General features: G+C 38.9%; 1 protein-coding gene across 1 annotated transcript in view; it reads right to left on the reverse strand.

Moving 5' to 3' along the window:
* Nucleotides 1–797: 797 nt before the first annotated feature.
* The window catches only part of LOC115797017 (deleted in malignant brain tumors 1 protein-like), a 28,572-nt gene continuing 11,575 nt past the window's right edge, over nucleotides 798–17,794 (reverse strand). The window contains exons 2-7 of the mRNA XM_030753502.1: nucleotides 5,082–5,396; nucleotides 4,650–4,955; nucleotides 4,218–4,529; nucleotides 3,396–3,707; nucleotides 2,971–3,068; nucleotides 798–2,729 (exon numbers count right to left, since the gene is read on the reverse strand). Coding sequence (XP_030609362.1) covers nucleotides 2,622–2,729; nucleotides 2,971–3,068; nucleotides 3,396–3,707; nucleotides 4,218–4,529; nucleotides 4,650–4,955; nucleotides 5,082–5,396 — 1,451 coding nt within the window. The 3' untranslated portion in view covers nucleotides 798–2,621. The remainder of the gene's footprint in view (nucleotides 2,730–2,970; nucleotides 3,069–3,395; nucleotides 3,708–4,217; nucleotides 4,530–4,649; nucleotides 4,956–5,081; nucleotides 5,397–17,794) is intronic.

The raw sequence follows: 17,794 nt of genomic DNA on the forward strand, positions 1-17,794 counted from the left end.
CCATTGTGGGATCAATAAAGTATCATCATCATCATCAAAGTACAAGAAAGCAAAAAGCCCTCCTGGGAGTGAGTGCCTTGGAGCCACTGCAAAGGTGGTAGAGGAAGAGCAGAAAAGTGAGCTCCCTCCCAACTTTACCACTGCCTTTTATTGCCCAAACTCACACCTCCCCCTGCTCTTATCAGGACCAGTGGGCATAGAAGGATGCTCCCAATCCACTATGTACCCTACTAGTTCGATCCTCATGCAATGGCTCCATGACTTGTTCTCTGGGGGCTGCCAAAACAACCAACTTTCCCACGTGAAAACACCTCCCACCGGAGCACTACCCTACTACTACCCTAGCACTACCTCTATCAATATTTTCACATTACTAGAAACACTTTTAGGGCGGTCTTATCTCAATACTCCCTTACATTATTACAGTAGCTCAGGTGGGACTTCAACCCCCCCCTTTCGGGACACACACTCCCTGCTACTTGACCTTCACTCTGGCAATGCTGTGTCAAAAGTGCACTGTGTACAAAGGTGAGCCTCTAAATATGAATGAGTACAGTACTACTAGTGGAAAAAAACCAAGGCCCTGGGCAGAGCAGGCCTCAGTCCTTTCCACTCACCTAAAGCATGCAGTGTTCCAGTGTGTGTGTGTCAATATAGGTAACAAATAATATATAATGTGACCATTAATCCAGTGTGTGTGATTAATATATGTAACAATATATGATATAAAAATATTAATAGTAAATACTGATGTCAAAGTGATAAAAATACACCACAGTACAGCATGCAGTTCCTCCAAATTTAATCCAAGCCTATAGCAATGAAATCTCATTCTAATGCGCACTGTATGGTGCAATTTTGAATGACAATAATGTTTGACTATGTCTATATCTATGCTGAAATGTCTTATGCATGTTTTAACAGCTTATTTTGAATTAAAGACTTAAAATTAAACCACAAGGACCCGGTCTACGTCATACCAGTCAAGTCTCTCGTTTTGGCCGGGAAATTCCCGTATTTTAACCCTCGTATTTTTATTTCCTGTATTTTCAGTTTTCAATTTTCTTAAAGCATTCCTGTGCCGCTCCAAACTGAATTGTCACCAGGTTATCACTAGGTTCGTCCTGACACCCGGACAAAACAATTGGACCTCAGTTGGGCTCAGTCTTGCCAACTTTTTTTTTCCCCCATAAAGTGACTCTAGCGACAGCGAACTCCTCCGCTGTTGCCATGTTTTGTGTACATGAAGCCTTTTTACTGTGTCCTTTGGTATGCTTTGGCATCACCCAGACCTCACTTTGTCTCCACCCTCAAACCCCAGAACCTCACTGAGCCTGCTCACCCGCTCCCATCCCCGATCCTCGCTTCGGCCTTTATCAACCTTTGAGACAGGTGACAGCGAGTTTTATTACACAAGTTGGCAACAGCGGCCCAGATAAAGGAGGTGGGTTGAACTTAGCTAGCAGTCTCACCTCACAGTGTTTTCATTAAATTTGATATTTTACATTAAACAATACGGGACAAAATTGATCTGTGTAATGTGGGTCTAGGCAAAGCATTAAAGTTATTAAGTTATTTCATAAAGTTTATTTGTAGTTCTAAACATATTTATGGTGGTTTTTTTTCTTCACTTTTTGTCTGTCCAAAGATGTTTTTTCCTCTCTCCTGCAGCCTGACTTGCAAATACAGTACATCCAAATGAGCAATTATGCAAATTAGGCGATGACGTCATATAGTGACGTCTATTTTCAGCAGCAGAAAATTTCCCGTATTTTTAAATACAAAACTTGTCAGGTATGGTCTACGTAGGACGGGTCCTTTGAAGGATGCAGCCCCTGAATTTGGACACAGCTGCAGTCTTTTTTCACACAGAGCTCTCGCTGTTTGTCCACAAGAGATAACCACTCTACCTTGTTATCCTTTGTCATAAATGCAGGTATGTAGCTGTGCACCACTGTTCAGAGCATTGTGAGTACACGGAATGTTTCAATAAGTTCTCTGCATATTGTAACAATATGTTAAACTCTGTGTTCAGTTTCTTGAAATAGCAAAAAAGCAACAGCTCAGTAAGCAACACTGTTTTACACACTGTAATGAAAAAGGATTATGGGTGATCCTCAGCGTGACGGAGGATTCACGTAGAGAGCTCTCACTGTTTGTCCACAAGAGATACCCACGCTCCTTTGTTATCCTTTGTCATAAATGCAGATGCCAAATTAAGAGGCTGTCACTTCCAAAGCTGACCTGCTCCAGATCATTATTTAAAGAGCCCGAGAAAACATCATACAGAGGGCGCACAAGCACACCGAAGAAAACCCACAAAACAGGAACAGAAACTAAACTGAAACACACACACACAAATACAAAACTGCAAAGTCTACAATAAACTCAAAATACTGGGCGTAAGGCCCAGGACCATGACAGAAATAGTCATTAAAACTATTAAATCTACACTTTTTTTTTTTTTGAGATTATAGTTGTTTGACAGTTAAATGCAGCACAACAGAAAACAAAAAACATGCAGATATACTCTGACAAATAATAAATCAATTGCATCATTTTTATAAGCGTCATATAACATTAAGCCTCTTTGCTGTAGATAGCGAAGCAAACAGACTGAACTAAGGAGTACATAATGCAGTATTTTGCTTTTTGCTTTTTTTCTTCTCTGGAGGTTTCTGCCAGCTCACTTTTAGGTCATCAGATGTGCCTCCCACCCTCTTTTTAACCTGTGCAACAGAAAAGAGAATTTAATGCTTAGACTGCAAATTACAGACTTCTATTTTAAAATTTTACATGAAAGAGTCTCAGGGCAGTGTGAATAAAGCTGTTTTCTTATGAAATGAGACAGTCAACATGTGTTTCTGGTGCAGATGACATGTTCATAATTAAAGATCATTTTTTAAAAATCTGGAAGGTATTCCCATTAAATAAACTTGACTCTGCATTTTATGACTCTACACAAGTTACCCATTTCAAGATGGACTCCCTCACAGCCGGATCTGTCATGTTCACAGACGAGTTGAAAGCAGCCAGATCCACTTTCATCAAGAACTTCCTCCGAGGACCTGGTGAGATTATATTTATTTATTTTAATAAAGTTTCCACCACCACCACCATCATCATTTCAAGTTCTAACAGTGGTGAATATACATGTGGTTCACATTCAAAACTGGCATCCACCCATTTTTAACTCACACTGCTTGCATTTTCCTATTCTATACATTTGCCTGACCTACAACATTACAGTCTTTTCTCTGTGGATTAGGCCTGCATTTAAATGTAAAGATTTCATGACTGAATACTGTCAATGAATGTGTGGTAAAATGGGGAAAACAACAAGTTATACTTTTTTAAGCTTTTTTTTTCTGTGAATGATTAACAAGTTTTCTCACCTGAACAGATGACAACAGCATCCTGAACATGTCCACAGCTGTGGTTTCCAAATCCACTGTGCTGACACTGAGTCAGAGAACTTTCATTTCCTGAACAGGTCACATTATTAAACCATATCAGTCCAGTTCCTGCACCAAAGCGAGCTGATCGAGGAGCCTTTAGTTCCGTCCCACAGTTTAACTCTCTGCAAACCACCTGAGCATCCTTCAAGTCCCAGCCATCATCACAGATGGTTCCCCAGATGTTATTGTGATAAACTTCAATTCTGCCAGAGCACCGAGTCGATCCAGAACCAATTAATCTGACTGGACCTATTCATGTAAAAGGCATAAACAAAATTTCAATATGTTCCTTATATTAAAAAAATAAAGTTTATGGAGGGCAGCATGGTTGCGCAGTGGTTAGCACTGCTGCCTCACAGTTAGAATACCATCTGGAAGGCCTCGGTTCGATTCCACCTTGGCCCAGGCCTCTCCCTCTCTCTGTGTGGAGTTTGCATGTTCTCCCCGTGCTTGTGTGGGTTTCCTTCCACATTCCAAAGACATGCACTTACTGGGGTTAGGTTAATTGGCTACACTAAATTGCCCATAGGTATGAATTAGAGTGTGAGTGGTTGTTCATCTCTCTGTGTTGGCCCTGTGACAGGCTGGCGACCTGTTCAGGGTGTACCCTGCCTCTCGCCCTATGACAGCTGGGATAGGCTCGCGCCCCCCCACGACCCTGAACAGGATGAACGGAAGTGAATGGATGGATAGATGGACGGAAGTTTATGGATCACACACAAGAACAGAAGGGCTTTCAGTATTCAGAGGTTTTCTCACCTGAACAGATGACACCAGCATCCTGAACATGTCCACAGGTGTTTGTTCCAAATCCTCTGTGTTGGCACTCTGTTAGAGAACTTTCAGTGCCCAAACATGCCACATTATCAAGCCAAATCTGTCCAGTTCCTGCACCAAAGCGAGCTGATTGAGTAGCCTGTTGTGCAATGCCACAGTTCAACTCTCTGCAAACCACCTGAGCATCATTTAAGTCCCAGCCATTATCACAGATTGTTCCCCAGATGTTATTGTGATAAATTTCAGCTCTTCCAGAGCATCGAGTTGATCCAGACCCAGCTAGTCTGATCAGGCCTATGAGGTAAAAGACATGAACAAAAGTTTAATATATTTCTTACATTAAAATAAGATTTCTTGGATGATGCACAAGAACAGACTGACCTGTAAAGTGTTTAGTTCTAAAGGTTTTCTCACCTGAACAGATGACACCAGCATCCTGACCATGTCCACAGCTGTGGTTTCCAAATCCACTGTGCTGACACTGAGTCAGAGAAATTTCATTTCCTGAACAGGTCACATTATTAAACCATATCAGTCCACTTCCTGCACCAAAGCGAGCTGATCGAGGAGCCTCTAGTGCCGTCCCACAGTTTAACTCTCTGCAAACCACCTCAGCATCCTTCAAGTCCCAGCCATCATCACAGATGGTTCCCCAGATGTTATTGTGATAAACTTCAATTCTGCCAGAGCACCGAGACCATCCAGAACTAACTAATCTGACTGGACGTATTCATGCAAAAGATATAAATAAAATTTCAATATGTTCCTTATATTAAATAACATTCATGGATCACACAGAAGAACAGAAGGACCTGCAGTGTTTTCAGGATTTAAAGGTTTTCTCACCTGAACAGATGACACCAGCATCCTCACCATGTACACAGTCATGCACTCCAAATCCTCTGTGCTGACACTGAGTTAGAAAATTTTCATTTCCTGAACAGGTCACATCATCAAGCCAAATCTGTCCAGTTCCTGCACCAAAGCGAGCTGATCGAGGAGCCTCTAGTGCCGTCCCACAGTTTAACTCTCTGCAAACCACCTCAGCATCCTTCAAATCCCAGCCATCATCACAGACTGTTCCCCAGATGTTGTTGTAATAAATTTCAACTCTTCCAGAGCACTGAGTCGATCCAAACCCAGCTAATCTGATGGGCTCTCCTGAAAACAAAACACAGAGAACATACATTGTGGATAGAACAAGACTTCTAATGACTTTTACATTTACATAAAAATATTTTGTAATTAATACAGCTTTGGTATTAAAAATGTTTACTTAAAAATTTAATGGTTTTACCTTTTTTAATATGTCCCAAAAACCCTTACTGCATTAACCATATACTTTGATGAGTTGTATCAAATACAAACAGAAAATTCACATGTGATTTCACATTAAATCGTGTTTTTAATAGATATAAAACTTGAAAAAGGAACAATTGATTAGATATTAGCTTTGTTTTAAAATGTCACAATACTGCTGTAATATAGAATTACTACACAGCAATTTACAATAAAATAAAAACATGCTGCTACTATAAGACCACTTCATCACATCACTTAAATTGTGGCTTTTTTAAAAATAAAAAACTACAAGGAGGTATGTCCTCTCTAAACTGTGATTGAATGCTACAAATTATATAATGATGAGTTTTACAATGACAACTCTTAAAAAATTAGGACACACTTACTTCCTCTTCTCAACATTTAATTCTGTTAACAAGACCACAACAGACAACCTCTTTTGGCATCTGTGCCAAATGCTTTTTAAGGAATCACAGAAACAAAACAGAATAGCCGGTGCAGCAATAAAACCCGACCCCTGCAGAAACACGTCACTCTGCAGACACTGAATATAGCACATAGGTCCATGCTCATAATTTTCCAAGGTTTAAAAAACTGACCTAAAATAAATTTCATGTTTTGTGAATTGATTAATCAGATATATAGACAGTCAAAAGTTGTGTCATATATCCCAATCAAATGTTGCATGTCCGTGGACAATAGTGAGATGGTTCTTACTGCAATAAATGAGGATGATGTGTCTTTTATTTTTAGCTGAGAAATGGACAAAAATCTGCATTAAATGGAGATTCCCATGTTAATTTCAAGTAGCCAGAATATGTATCAGATCCAGATGGTGTTCAGTTTGACTTTAATTCTTGGTCCTCCACAACTGTGTACTGAATATCAGAAGAAGGCTTTTTGAGAGATATATGATTTTTATTGAGTTAATGATTTTTTTGTGGAGGGTATTAATGTTATATATATATATATATATATATATATATATATATATATATATATATATATATATATATATATATATATATATATATATGTATATATTAGGGGTGGGACTTTAACGCGTTAATTTCGATTAATTAATTACAGGGAAATTAACGCGTTAAAATTTTAAACGCATTTTAATCGCACTTTGCACCGTGGAACGTTTCTCAGTGCACGAGTTCCAGGCATACAGATTATATCGACGCACAATGTCCAAATTAGGGGCCGCATCCTGCAAAGGACCCGGCCCACGTCTTTCGCAGCCGACAAAGGCCAGAAGTGAGCGGCTATCCTTCAGCGTCACCTGCCCTCACCTCTGCGTAGCTCATGTTGCCTAGCAACCGTGAGTGCGAAGTGCGATCGCTAGTGCTAATGGCGGCACTCGCTAGTAAACTGCGGTTAAACTGGAAGCTTAGGTAGAGAAAAAAATAACAGGTGAAATTCTCAGCACAGCGAGCACAACACACACACTATAGAGCAGTGTTTTTCAACCTTTTTTTTCATTGAAAAAAATCACGAGGCACACCACCAGCCAAAAATGTTTTAAAATGATACTCTGTATATTAACAATAAAGTCATTCTTATTAAAGTGTCTTGAATAGGAATCAAATAAACACAAAGAAAAAAGTACTTTACCATCTTTTGTATTTCTTCTTTCAAATAAAAAGTGCAATTTAATTAACAATATAGTTATTCTTATCAAAGTGTCTTGAATAGGAATCAAACACAAAGAAGAACTTTATCATATATATATCTTCTTTCAAATAAAACGTGCACTTGTCCAAATCAAAAACACAGCTTGAACATAACAAATGCCACAACAATGTGGTCTTATAGTAGAAAACTTCAAAGTGTTTTGCAAACTCTAATTCTGTCCAAAAGCATTCTATTACCAGGAATAACACAACACAACAATACATGAGAAAGAGGCAAGCTCACAGCTAATGCCAGTTTAATATCATCATCATGCATAAGACCCCCTTCCCATGTTTTAATAGATGAAGGTTATCATTGTTAACTATAACCCTATACCACAAACATGTCATAATCAGCTCAGTGTACTTCAAAAGTGCCGCCGTTCTTATTTATTTATTAGACTTATTAGGCATATTAGGTGAAATTGGATAATTTCCCACGGCACACCTGACGATCCCCCACGGCACACTGGTTGAAAAACACTGCTATAGAGAGCAGTGGAGACGTGGAAAAACATGTCAGTGATGATCCACTTTAAGTGTCAAAGGAAATCCGACTGAGAGTTTGTTTTAGAACCTAAGGTTTTTTTGTTTAAAAAAAAAAAAAAAACGCCTGATACACACTCCACATCAGTAGGTGGCGGTAATGGAGCTCTAATCTGGTTTAAACCCACAAGAAGAAAAAGACAACAACTATGGAGATCTGTAATGGTGCTGGTGTATGGAGGACCAAAACTGACATAATTAGAAGTAAAAGCAGAAATATATATATATACAGTTTTTCCTTTTCCTTATACATGCGTTTTCATCAGGAAATGTATATATTTTCTTTTTCGTTTCCTTACACATGCGTTTTCATCAAGAAATATATATATATATATATATATATATATATATATATATATATATATATATATATATATATATATATATATAGTGTTTGCAAAAAACTACCACAAAGCTTGTTTCTGCTCACAGTTATTTTTGAGCCTGATTGGTTGTATTTTATGTTTCCTCTGTTCTACCCATTGAAACCACTTTAATCTCAGTGCTTTTATTTAGCTTGTAATTTTTATAATAGCTTGAGCTAGCTACTTGATTCATGGAGCTCATGTTGAAGCCAGGGAGCAGAACTGAACACATCAGTCAACAGTTCTTTATGCTGTTGAATGTTTTACTTGTCAGATGTTTCTAGAAGATTCAAATGATTCATTCTCCTTTGATAGGAGAAAGTTTGGGAAAAAGCTTTTTTTTTATATGTGCTGTTTTGTTTTGCTGTAGTTTGTGTTTCTTATCTAATATAGGAAAAAAAAAACTTTTTGCTTTTATACTAAATCATCTTTGTCAATTGGTCTGGCACTGCTAGGGGAGACAAAATTACTGTTTTTTTGGTATGTTGTTTACATGATATTTGCATATTCAAAATAAAACAAGTGGCACAAAAAAGTGATAATTTCTCACATGAGAAATGCTTTTTTTTCCCTCCAAAATCACGCCTTTGCTTATGAAGTTTTTGTCATTATCAGGCATGCAATTCAGATAAGATTGAATACATTTTCAATCTGAAATGCTACTTTAAAATAACAACTCTCATTTTATGTTAGGAATAGTAAAATAGTGAATAGAATCGGTATTTGTGCTGTTAAAAATTCAATAAATCTCACTTTCAGAAATAATTGTAAATATCTAAAAAAAAAATATGAATACAAATAGTTTTGCTTTTTACGTGTACATGGAAAAAAGTTAATTCTACTTAAAAAAAAATCAATAAATGCATTTAACAAAATTAAGTAATTTATACAAACTTTAATTTTGATCTACATTATAAAACCAAGTTAGTTATGCTTGCTAATTTAATTTACTTTATTGAAAAAATAAGGGGCTCAGGAAACCCTCCAGATATCACTGTCTGTGAGCACAGTTCACTGTACCAGTAAACAAGTCATATGTGAACATGATCCAGAAACAGTGATCCAGCAAAGCGGAAAACTGCTCTGTGGTCAGATGAAAATTTATTTGAAATTTGAAATTCCTTGTGGAACCAGATGCTGCATCCTATGGACAAAACAGGAGAGAAACCATCTGGCTTGCTATCAGTGTTCAGTTTGAAAGGTCCTGATGGTATGAGGGTGCGTCTGTGCTGTAAGGTCTAAACAGGTTTTAGAGCAAAAAATGCTCCTATTCAGCATTGTCTTATTTCAGCAAGAAAATGCTTAAGTGTTTATTACAACTGTGTACTAGTCACACAAAGCCAATGAAGTTTATTGCTGAAACAAATGAAGATAGTATTATCTATTGCCTCTATTTACTGCTCAGTGAAGTAAAAAGCAAAAAAAAACTTTGTTAAATTAGTCTTGGATGCTTACCAGACAGCTGTGAACAGCTATCTGAAAAGTGGAACACAAAGATAAAAATATTAACCCAGTGCCTTGCACACCATCATTTGTGTTTGGAAGCATGTGTCAGAGAGAAAGTAAATATGTGAAAGGTCCACTTACTGTAGATCAAATCTCTCATTTATTATTTTTTTCCAGCTTTCAGAATTTTGGGAAAGGTCAGATCCAGACTGTAGTGATGTTGAATTTATGAAATTGCAAATGTCAAAGGTGCTGTACATGTAATCATTGCATGTTTGCCAACCAAACAGAAAAAAACAAAACTGAACAGTAATTTTAAATTGTATACTCTGTTTAAACATGTGGTATTATAACGACCAGTTTATCTTTATGTTATAGATGCACTGCACATTATTAACTATTTAGAAAGTTTTATAAACACCAGGGCCGACTTTACAATATTCACCCAGATTAATTCAATGATCAGCAAACCTATTAATAACCAGAAGTTTAATTATCAAGTTACTCTTAATTTAGACTAATTCATATTGTGTCACTTATTTAAGCACTGTCAGTAAGCTTGCAGTTACTGTTGGTATGAAAAAAAATGCAACAAATAAATAATACAGACAGAAACAGGGAAGCCAACTGCTGGCAGAACAGAGTAGAAAATGTGTATAAATGAAGTGAAGTGGATCACTTCAAATTACAGTCTTGACAGTGACTTTAACCTGTTAACTGGCAAGGGCCCGCCCACGGGCCCTCTGTAGCGATTTCCGACTTTGAAGCCTCATAGCGTCACAGTAACGCTGCCGTTCGCCCTCACGATGCTTTTATATGACAGACTAGACCCTCAGAATTCGATTGACACCTCATTTAGCCAATCATGTTATGAAATGGATTTTCCAGAGCCAATAATATCCAGAGAGCGTCATGTGACATTTATGGACATGCCCCCAAATGTTCTCCAATCGTTCTTATTGGTCTACTCTAACCCGAAATCTAAAACCACAGATGGATAGCCAATAAAATTCCCGACACGTGGGTATATGGCACTATGGGGTGTGTTTTCACATGAAGGCATAAACTCCCTGCGTATTCAGTGCGTAGTCGGTGCGTCCTCCATGCGTAAACCAAACAGGAAGTAGGAGTCTATGCGCTGACGTGCATAAACAGTATTTATAATGTTTTCTCTCGGCAACGGATTGTCAGAATGCATCAAAAACAGACTACATTTATTCAACGAAGTGACTAAATGACTCACGAGAGTGGATTATTTTGTATTAGAGAATGTCGTCGCTGATTTGACCAGTTTTATCGCTGCAAATGAGCACCTGTTACTCAGAAGGCAGAAGGTAAGTTTTTATTCTCAGCTCGTCCTCGTATTATATGCCGTTCTGATGTAAATATGTATGTAATGCTGAGCTAGGCATGCACCATTACACAGAAAATATAACCGTGCGCCGCTGTGGCGCCACTTATATTGTGTGTTTGCGTGGGCGCTGTATAGTGGTGTGATTTACGTATTGAAATGTGCCAGGTGTTTGGGGGTAGGGAAAGGTGTACTGTAAGTATCGATTGGGGGTTTCGCGGGCTTCTCTATTACGTCAGCATCACCCGATAAAAGGGCAAGGTGAGGTGAACAACGTCTCAGAGCTTCATTTGAGATTCGTCGTGATCGCATTGTTGTTTTGGAGTTTTGCGAAATGGCACAGCGGGCCGCCGGCAAGACCAAGTTCAGCGCTCAGGAGGTTGTGGAATTGCTCACACGGAGAGAGAGTGATGTTTCAGCATCAGACTTTTCGGGTTCAACTGATGATCCAACATCAGAAGAAGATTCGTTTTCCGATGGAGATGACCAGTAAGTGTCTAAAGTTTTACAAGTTGGGGGTGGGGGTTATTGTATGGGAGGAGGTTGTACATTTTGTATCAGACAAGGACTACTGGGAGGATTGTGTGGTTTTTATTTTATGTGTGTATGCACTGTCTGCATTTACTGTAACTTTTTTTGATATACAATGTATTTATTTGTGTGTGTAAGGGAATCACTGAAAAATGACTGGGTTTTTTGTGCATGAAGGCCTGACATTTTCCTTCTTTTACAAATTAGGGGAACCTCTGATCATGAGTGGCAGCCAGCCAAAGAGAAGATGGTGGAAGAGGCTTCTTCATCTGATGAAGAGGATCTAATGCCTGTTACAGCACGGGCCAGAAGGGCCAGTGCACCACATGTGACAAGCCATTGTGCTTTGTCCCAAACAGAGACTGTTATAACCGGTGGCACATTGAAAATTCCATGTGAGGGGGGGTGGGGGTAGAGCAGAATAATTGTAAATAGTTGCAGTTTGCTGTGCTGTGTTTTTTTTTTTACATTACTCTGAAAAATAAAATAGCATTTACAGAAATGGTGATTTGTTTTGTGACTAGTTTTTTTTTTACAATGTACAATAGTGTCATTCATATTTTATTGGATTAATATGGCTTTATTTATGATTTATTCAGTAATTTTGTGTGTAGTACAGGATTCCTCAGGATAGTATCTTTGATTAGAGCCCTCATTGATGACTGTATGTTGAAGCATTGAGGAGTTACAGCCCTTTAAAATTTGCATGTCAAAGGGGGCTTAGATGCGGCACTTGGACTATCCAAATGGCACGTGAGAGAGCACGCCAGGGCATCAATGCACAAAAACCTTTACAAAACAATAGGCTTTTGTGCTATCTTGATGAAATTCGAAATGCACGACAAAAAGACTTCATTCTACAGCTCCAATGTATTTTCCAGTCGATACCTTCTATATTCAGTGTGTAGTTACATGATAACAATCAGGAAAAATCTAGGCGAGGCAAAAATTGTCTACTTTTTCTGTGTTCCAAACTTAATAGCTACAAACTCATTACAGTTACAGTGCTTTTGACTACATAAATGAAAAATATAGGTTGTCTGCTTCGCAAAGACACTAAACTTTTGTGTGTACTCCAAAGAGTTCAGGAACAGCAGCTGATTTAATTTGGGTATGCTTTTTCAGGCGTTTTTTGTTTTTTTTAGCCGCCAGTTAAGTGGCAGTGACTTTAACTAATTTGCTCTGAATCCATTATAAAATCAATGTAGTCCTGCCTTCTGAGGCAGCTGCAAGGGTCCTTTGTCCCAGTCAAGTGGACTTTTGATTCTCTTTCAGCCTACAAGCACCAAGTAGGCTGAGTATCCAGAATAGGCCTTAAAAAGCTACCGCTGAACGTGTAATTAATGTTGTACTCTGTCCACTCTTCATATAATGTAGTTAAAGAAAATAAAATGTGTAATAAAATGTAAGAAAATCAAACTTTCTTTCTCACCTTTGAACAAGAAAATGATCATCACAGAGAAGCAGCACACAAACCTTTGGAGAGCCATTGTTTACCAGACCTCTTTGAATATGACTTGTTAAATACAAACAACCTTATGCTGAACTCCACCCACAGTGTTGATGTGTCCTAAATGGCCTTCCCCTCACCTCACTGACCACTGAATTAACATAGATGCAAAACTAAGTACCACACCAAAGGAGTCGATGACACCTGTTATTCTGCCCTGACTCTGGTTGATAGACAGATAGATAACTCTTCCCAATGATTAAGCATGAATAGTTGTCATTACTGAGGTTTATTCAATACTCCATTGGTCAGAGTAAAACTGCAAAGGAAAAAATACAGCACATCATGACGTTGAAACAACAGATAATGCTAGATGATGCAGATGCTAATGCCGCTAGCTTAAATGCTAAATATGCTAACAGACTGGACGCAAATAAACAACATTTCCATCGCACCGAAAATTACACAAACTAATTTGTGTAATAATAAAAAATTAGCTGTCCCTTTGTAGACATGCTTTACATGAGAAATAAACACCTTTATGAACTTACAGGCTGTGCTCCGCCTAAACGAAGCTGCTAACGTAGCGCATCGCTAAACAGGAAGTGCTGACTCTGTGACTTCCGGTTTTCCAATTTTCAGAATTAAACTGAATAAACAATGTAAAATACAACATGGCAAACAATGTCACATTGAACAAACAATAATGGCTCATAAGGAGCCAGAACACCTGTGTTTGAGGACAGTATGTACATGCAAAAGCTGCATTGTACAAACAATGCATTCATTAAAAAATTGTTTTTGAGATGAAAGGAATTTGAACACAAATCCATAACAGATGATGTTTCTGAGGCAGAATCTTCCAGGGTGGCTTTCATCAGGCGGACATTATGGTTATGTATGGTTATTGTTATTCATTTCGTGTCTTACATTCATTGTCATTTCCTTCTTGTGCTTTGCATTTAATTTGACTTTCCCTCCTGTCCCATTGGTGTTGTCTTCAGCTGCATCTTGCTATGCTCCAGGGTAAACAACATGAAAAGAAGGCTCCATCCTGCCTTTTATCAACAGCCCAGGCTGCTGGTGGTGTAGTTGTGTTGGGGATATTTTCACTTCTGGCATCATTTCAGTGCCACAGCATACCTGAGTATTAGTGGTGTGCGATACTGCAAATTTTGGTATCGATCCGATACAAGTAAATACAGGGCCAGTATTGACGATACCGATACCAATACTTTTGACTTATAGAGGCTGCTTATGTAGGGGAGAGCAGTGTGTCATGAATCATCATCACTTTGCCAGATCTGAACACATTTTAATGACCACTAAATCACTCTGATTTTTACTTTCCACAATAATTAGTTAAAACAATAAAACACACCTTTCAGCTTTTCATGTATTCTGAAACTGGATTTTCTTTGGAAACCAGGGACCTGCACTATGAAGAGAGTTCAGCATACTCAGGGTATCTTTCGGTTATCAGGATTAACTTAACCATTGTTTATCCTGATCCCCAGTGTTAGGCTATCAACTTAAGTTAACTGGCTGGGTTAAGTTAGGTAATAGCAGGGTTGTCCTACAGGCTAACATGAAAGGGTGGTGTTGGCAGCATCTAACCAATCTAAAAGGGCGTTTTATGCAAATCATGGTGCTTCCAGCTGATTAGAAAGTGAAACTCTGAAGATAACCTGCTCCCAGCAGTTTGAGTTTTTATTCTCTTAATGCAGACTCGATCGAGAGTAAAGATAAAATATTAAAACAATTAAATCATAGACTTAGTCTGTTACAGAGTTGATGAGTCCACACAAAGGATTAGTTTCAATAAAGTAATTTAACATAGTTTAATGGGCTGAATATATATTTGACTGCCTGAATATTGTCTATAGGAAATCAGTCTGCTGAAGTAACCGCTCCGATGATAAGTTACTTTTTAACATTAACTAATGCTGAAGAACCGACATGAGTGATGACTGAAACATCATTTTCACCACTATATGAGCTACCTGGTTATTCTTAGCCTCTCTGAAAGGACTGTGACAGTGGGCTCTGTCTCCAGGTCGGGGTCTGTGTCTGTCTGAGGGTTACCCTTCCTCCTGCTCCTCGGGAACCAAGCCTTTTCTTTTTCCTGCACTTTCATGTCTTTAAATAAGTCCATGGTGTTGCCACAGTAGAAAATTTCCTCCCAAAACGCATCACTGTTAACACTGTTTTCATTTCCAGCTGTAAAGTACAGCTGCAAGACGCTCGGCTTTCTCACTCACTGCAGCCCATAACTGCTCAGTGCCGCTGAGTCACGTGACCGCAGACAACTAATCACAGCGGTGCAGAGAGGAGGGGGCAGAGCAAAGAGTCCCTGCATGAGAGGAGCTGTGTTTGCACAGACATATCTTGCTCTCTGATGAACAGGAGCAACACACTGAACTTACAGGAGAGAAACAAACTAAAGTATCGATCCTATCACGCTAATATTGTTCGATACGAATACCAGCGTTGTATCGATAATATCGATATTTTGGATCGCTCTGCCCACCACTACTGAGTATTGATGAGTTCAGTGCATTCAAATGGCCTCCACAGTCACCAGATCTCAGTCCAATAGTGCAACCCAGAGGTGTTCCACCAGGACAAGCAAGGCAAACAGTCAAATCTGAAAATGGCTATTAATAAGCATGCAAACGTAAAGCAATCTCTCTTTTCATCTCAAACAGGTTCGTGCCTGTTTGCATCCATCCTTTACATTACTTCCATGTTGTGGCCACAGTTGGTTATTGTCACTGTAAGCTTCACTTGCCTTGGATCCCATTGGAACATGTAGCACGGCATGTTTGTGTTCCGGCATGTTTGTGTCATGGCCCTGGGCGTAAGGCCCAGGGCCATGACACACTACACTACATGATTTCCCTAATCAGCGATACAGGAACAGCTGACTGTCTCCACTGCTCCACTTTCCCTTAGCATGATCCATGCTAAGTGCTTAGCTTGGCCGATGCGCTGGCTCGGCTCTACAGCTGCTTTAAGGAAAACAACGTTGCCTTGTTTGTTAAGCATTACTTTATTGATTTTATTGCTTTGAAGGTAATCTGGTGCTCTTATAATTACGCGATTTCCTCGCCATCAACACCTTCGGAAAAAACAAGGTAACTGATAATGTCGATGTAGCTGACTTTGGGCCATAATTTCATGTCATTTACACAAGTGATGAGTGAGGCACCGTTACCTCGCTGCTTTTTAAAACATCCTTGCAATGTCTCCACCTCCGGTGTTGTACCATTTAGGCCAGGTAAAAGAAACTGCAGTGTTAAAATGTTAAACTGAACGGCAAGTGTGTAAGCCCGCAACTGTGAACAACAGCGCAAACGGAAGTAAACTACCGGTTTCTGCTATGAATTATGGGTAGTGGCACGAAGTCAGGAATACTGTGGATAGCAGTACGAGATTGTGATTGTTCTGATTTTTGTTAACAGAGCTGAATGTTGCGGTTGCATGACCACACTGATGTCTGTGATTCTGTGCTGTGATTTTTGTACCAGGTAGGCTTTGTTTGTTTTATGTGAGCAAAATTGTAAGATGTTCACTTGTTATTGTTAGCCCAAAGAAGTGAAAATAATAGCTCTTATTCTCAAGTACTGTACGAAAAATTAATACCACTATACGATCACACGTCTGTTGTATTGTCTTTTGTTGGAAAAAAGGAAAACGATCCCAAGCTGGAGAGCTGAATGTTGCGGTTGCATGACCACACTGATGTCTGTGATTCTGTGCTGTGATTTTTGTACCAGATTAAAGAGGGGGTGCTGAGTAAGAGCAAGTCCAGTGTTGCTGTGCCATCCTTCTGCACCATAGACACAAGGAGAAACCTCCACCATAGAATCTCAGAAGCATTCACAACAGTTACACATGCAGCCTTGAAGAGCTGATAATTTGGCTTCATTCTGGGGTTTGAAAGACATAAACCTCTGAATGTCATCTGTGTAACAATGATATAAGATGCCTTCAAATTTATTCAGGATGTCTCCAAGTGGGGCATATATAGATCAAACAGAACAGGTCCCAGGACTGAACCCCGAGGCACACCACAAGATAGGGCAGCAGAGAACACAAAATTAGCAGAAGCAACTGAAAAGCTCCTGTGATAGAGACAGGAAGAAAACCAGTGAAGAGCTTTTTTTTTTTTTTTTTTAAATAGGGTGAATAACAGCCTGTTTAAAATATAATGGGACAGAAGCCAGAAGTTAAAGGGGACATTTTCATATGTAAATGATTCACTTGTGGTAGAACTGCAGTGGTTTGGTCTGAGTTCCTCGTTAGTGTAGCTCCACAGACCCCTCGTTTACCCCTTTTCTGAGGCACATCTAGAGCAGCGATGTGATTAGCTACTGGCAGAGAAACAAGGAGGACTTTCCCCACTAATGTGGATACATTTCCAAGGAAGATAAAATTTAACCAGGCGCTTTAGAGAGGCTCTGATACCAGGGAGCGATGAAAGGAATCGTGTGGGTTAATACACCCAACAACTGAACATTTAGACTTGGCATAAATGAACTTGGACTACAAAATCACTGCGTCATTGGCGGATTCACGAGATTGGTTAGCCAGAAGTCTGTTGGGGATTTTTTTAAATCACTTTTATATTGATATTTACTGTCACTATTTCTATATCATATATGAAAGTATATTAGTTAAACACGCACACTGAAATAATGACACTGTAGGTTTTAATGTTACTGGGGTAAAGGTAAGGCCTACTTTACTTACTTTACTTTACTTTATTCATTTTTAAAGCACTTTAAAAACAGCAACTGCAACAAAGTGCTGTACACTAAAAAGAGCAAGAACAACAATAATAAAACAGGAAATACAAAATTAATAAGATCTCAATGTATACTAAA

Source organism: Archocentrus centrarchus, chromosome 18, assembly GCF_007364275.1.
Source record: "Archocentrus centrarchus isolate MPI-CPG fArcCen1 chromosome 18, fArcCen1, whole genome shotgun sequence".
Lineage (NCBI taxonomy): Eukaryota > Metazoa > Chordata > Actinopteri > Cichliformes > Cichlidae > Archocentrus > Archocentrus centrarchus.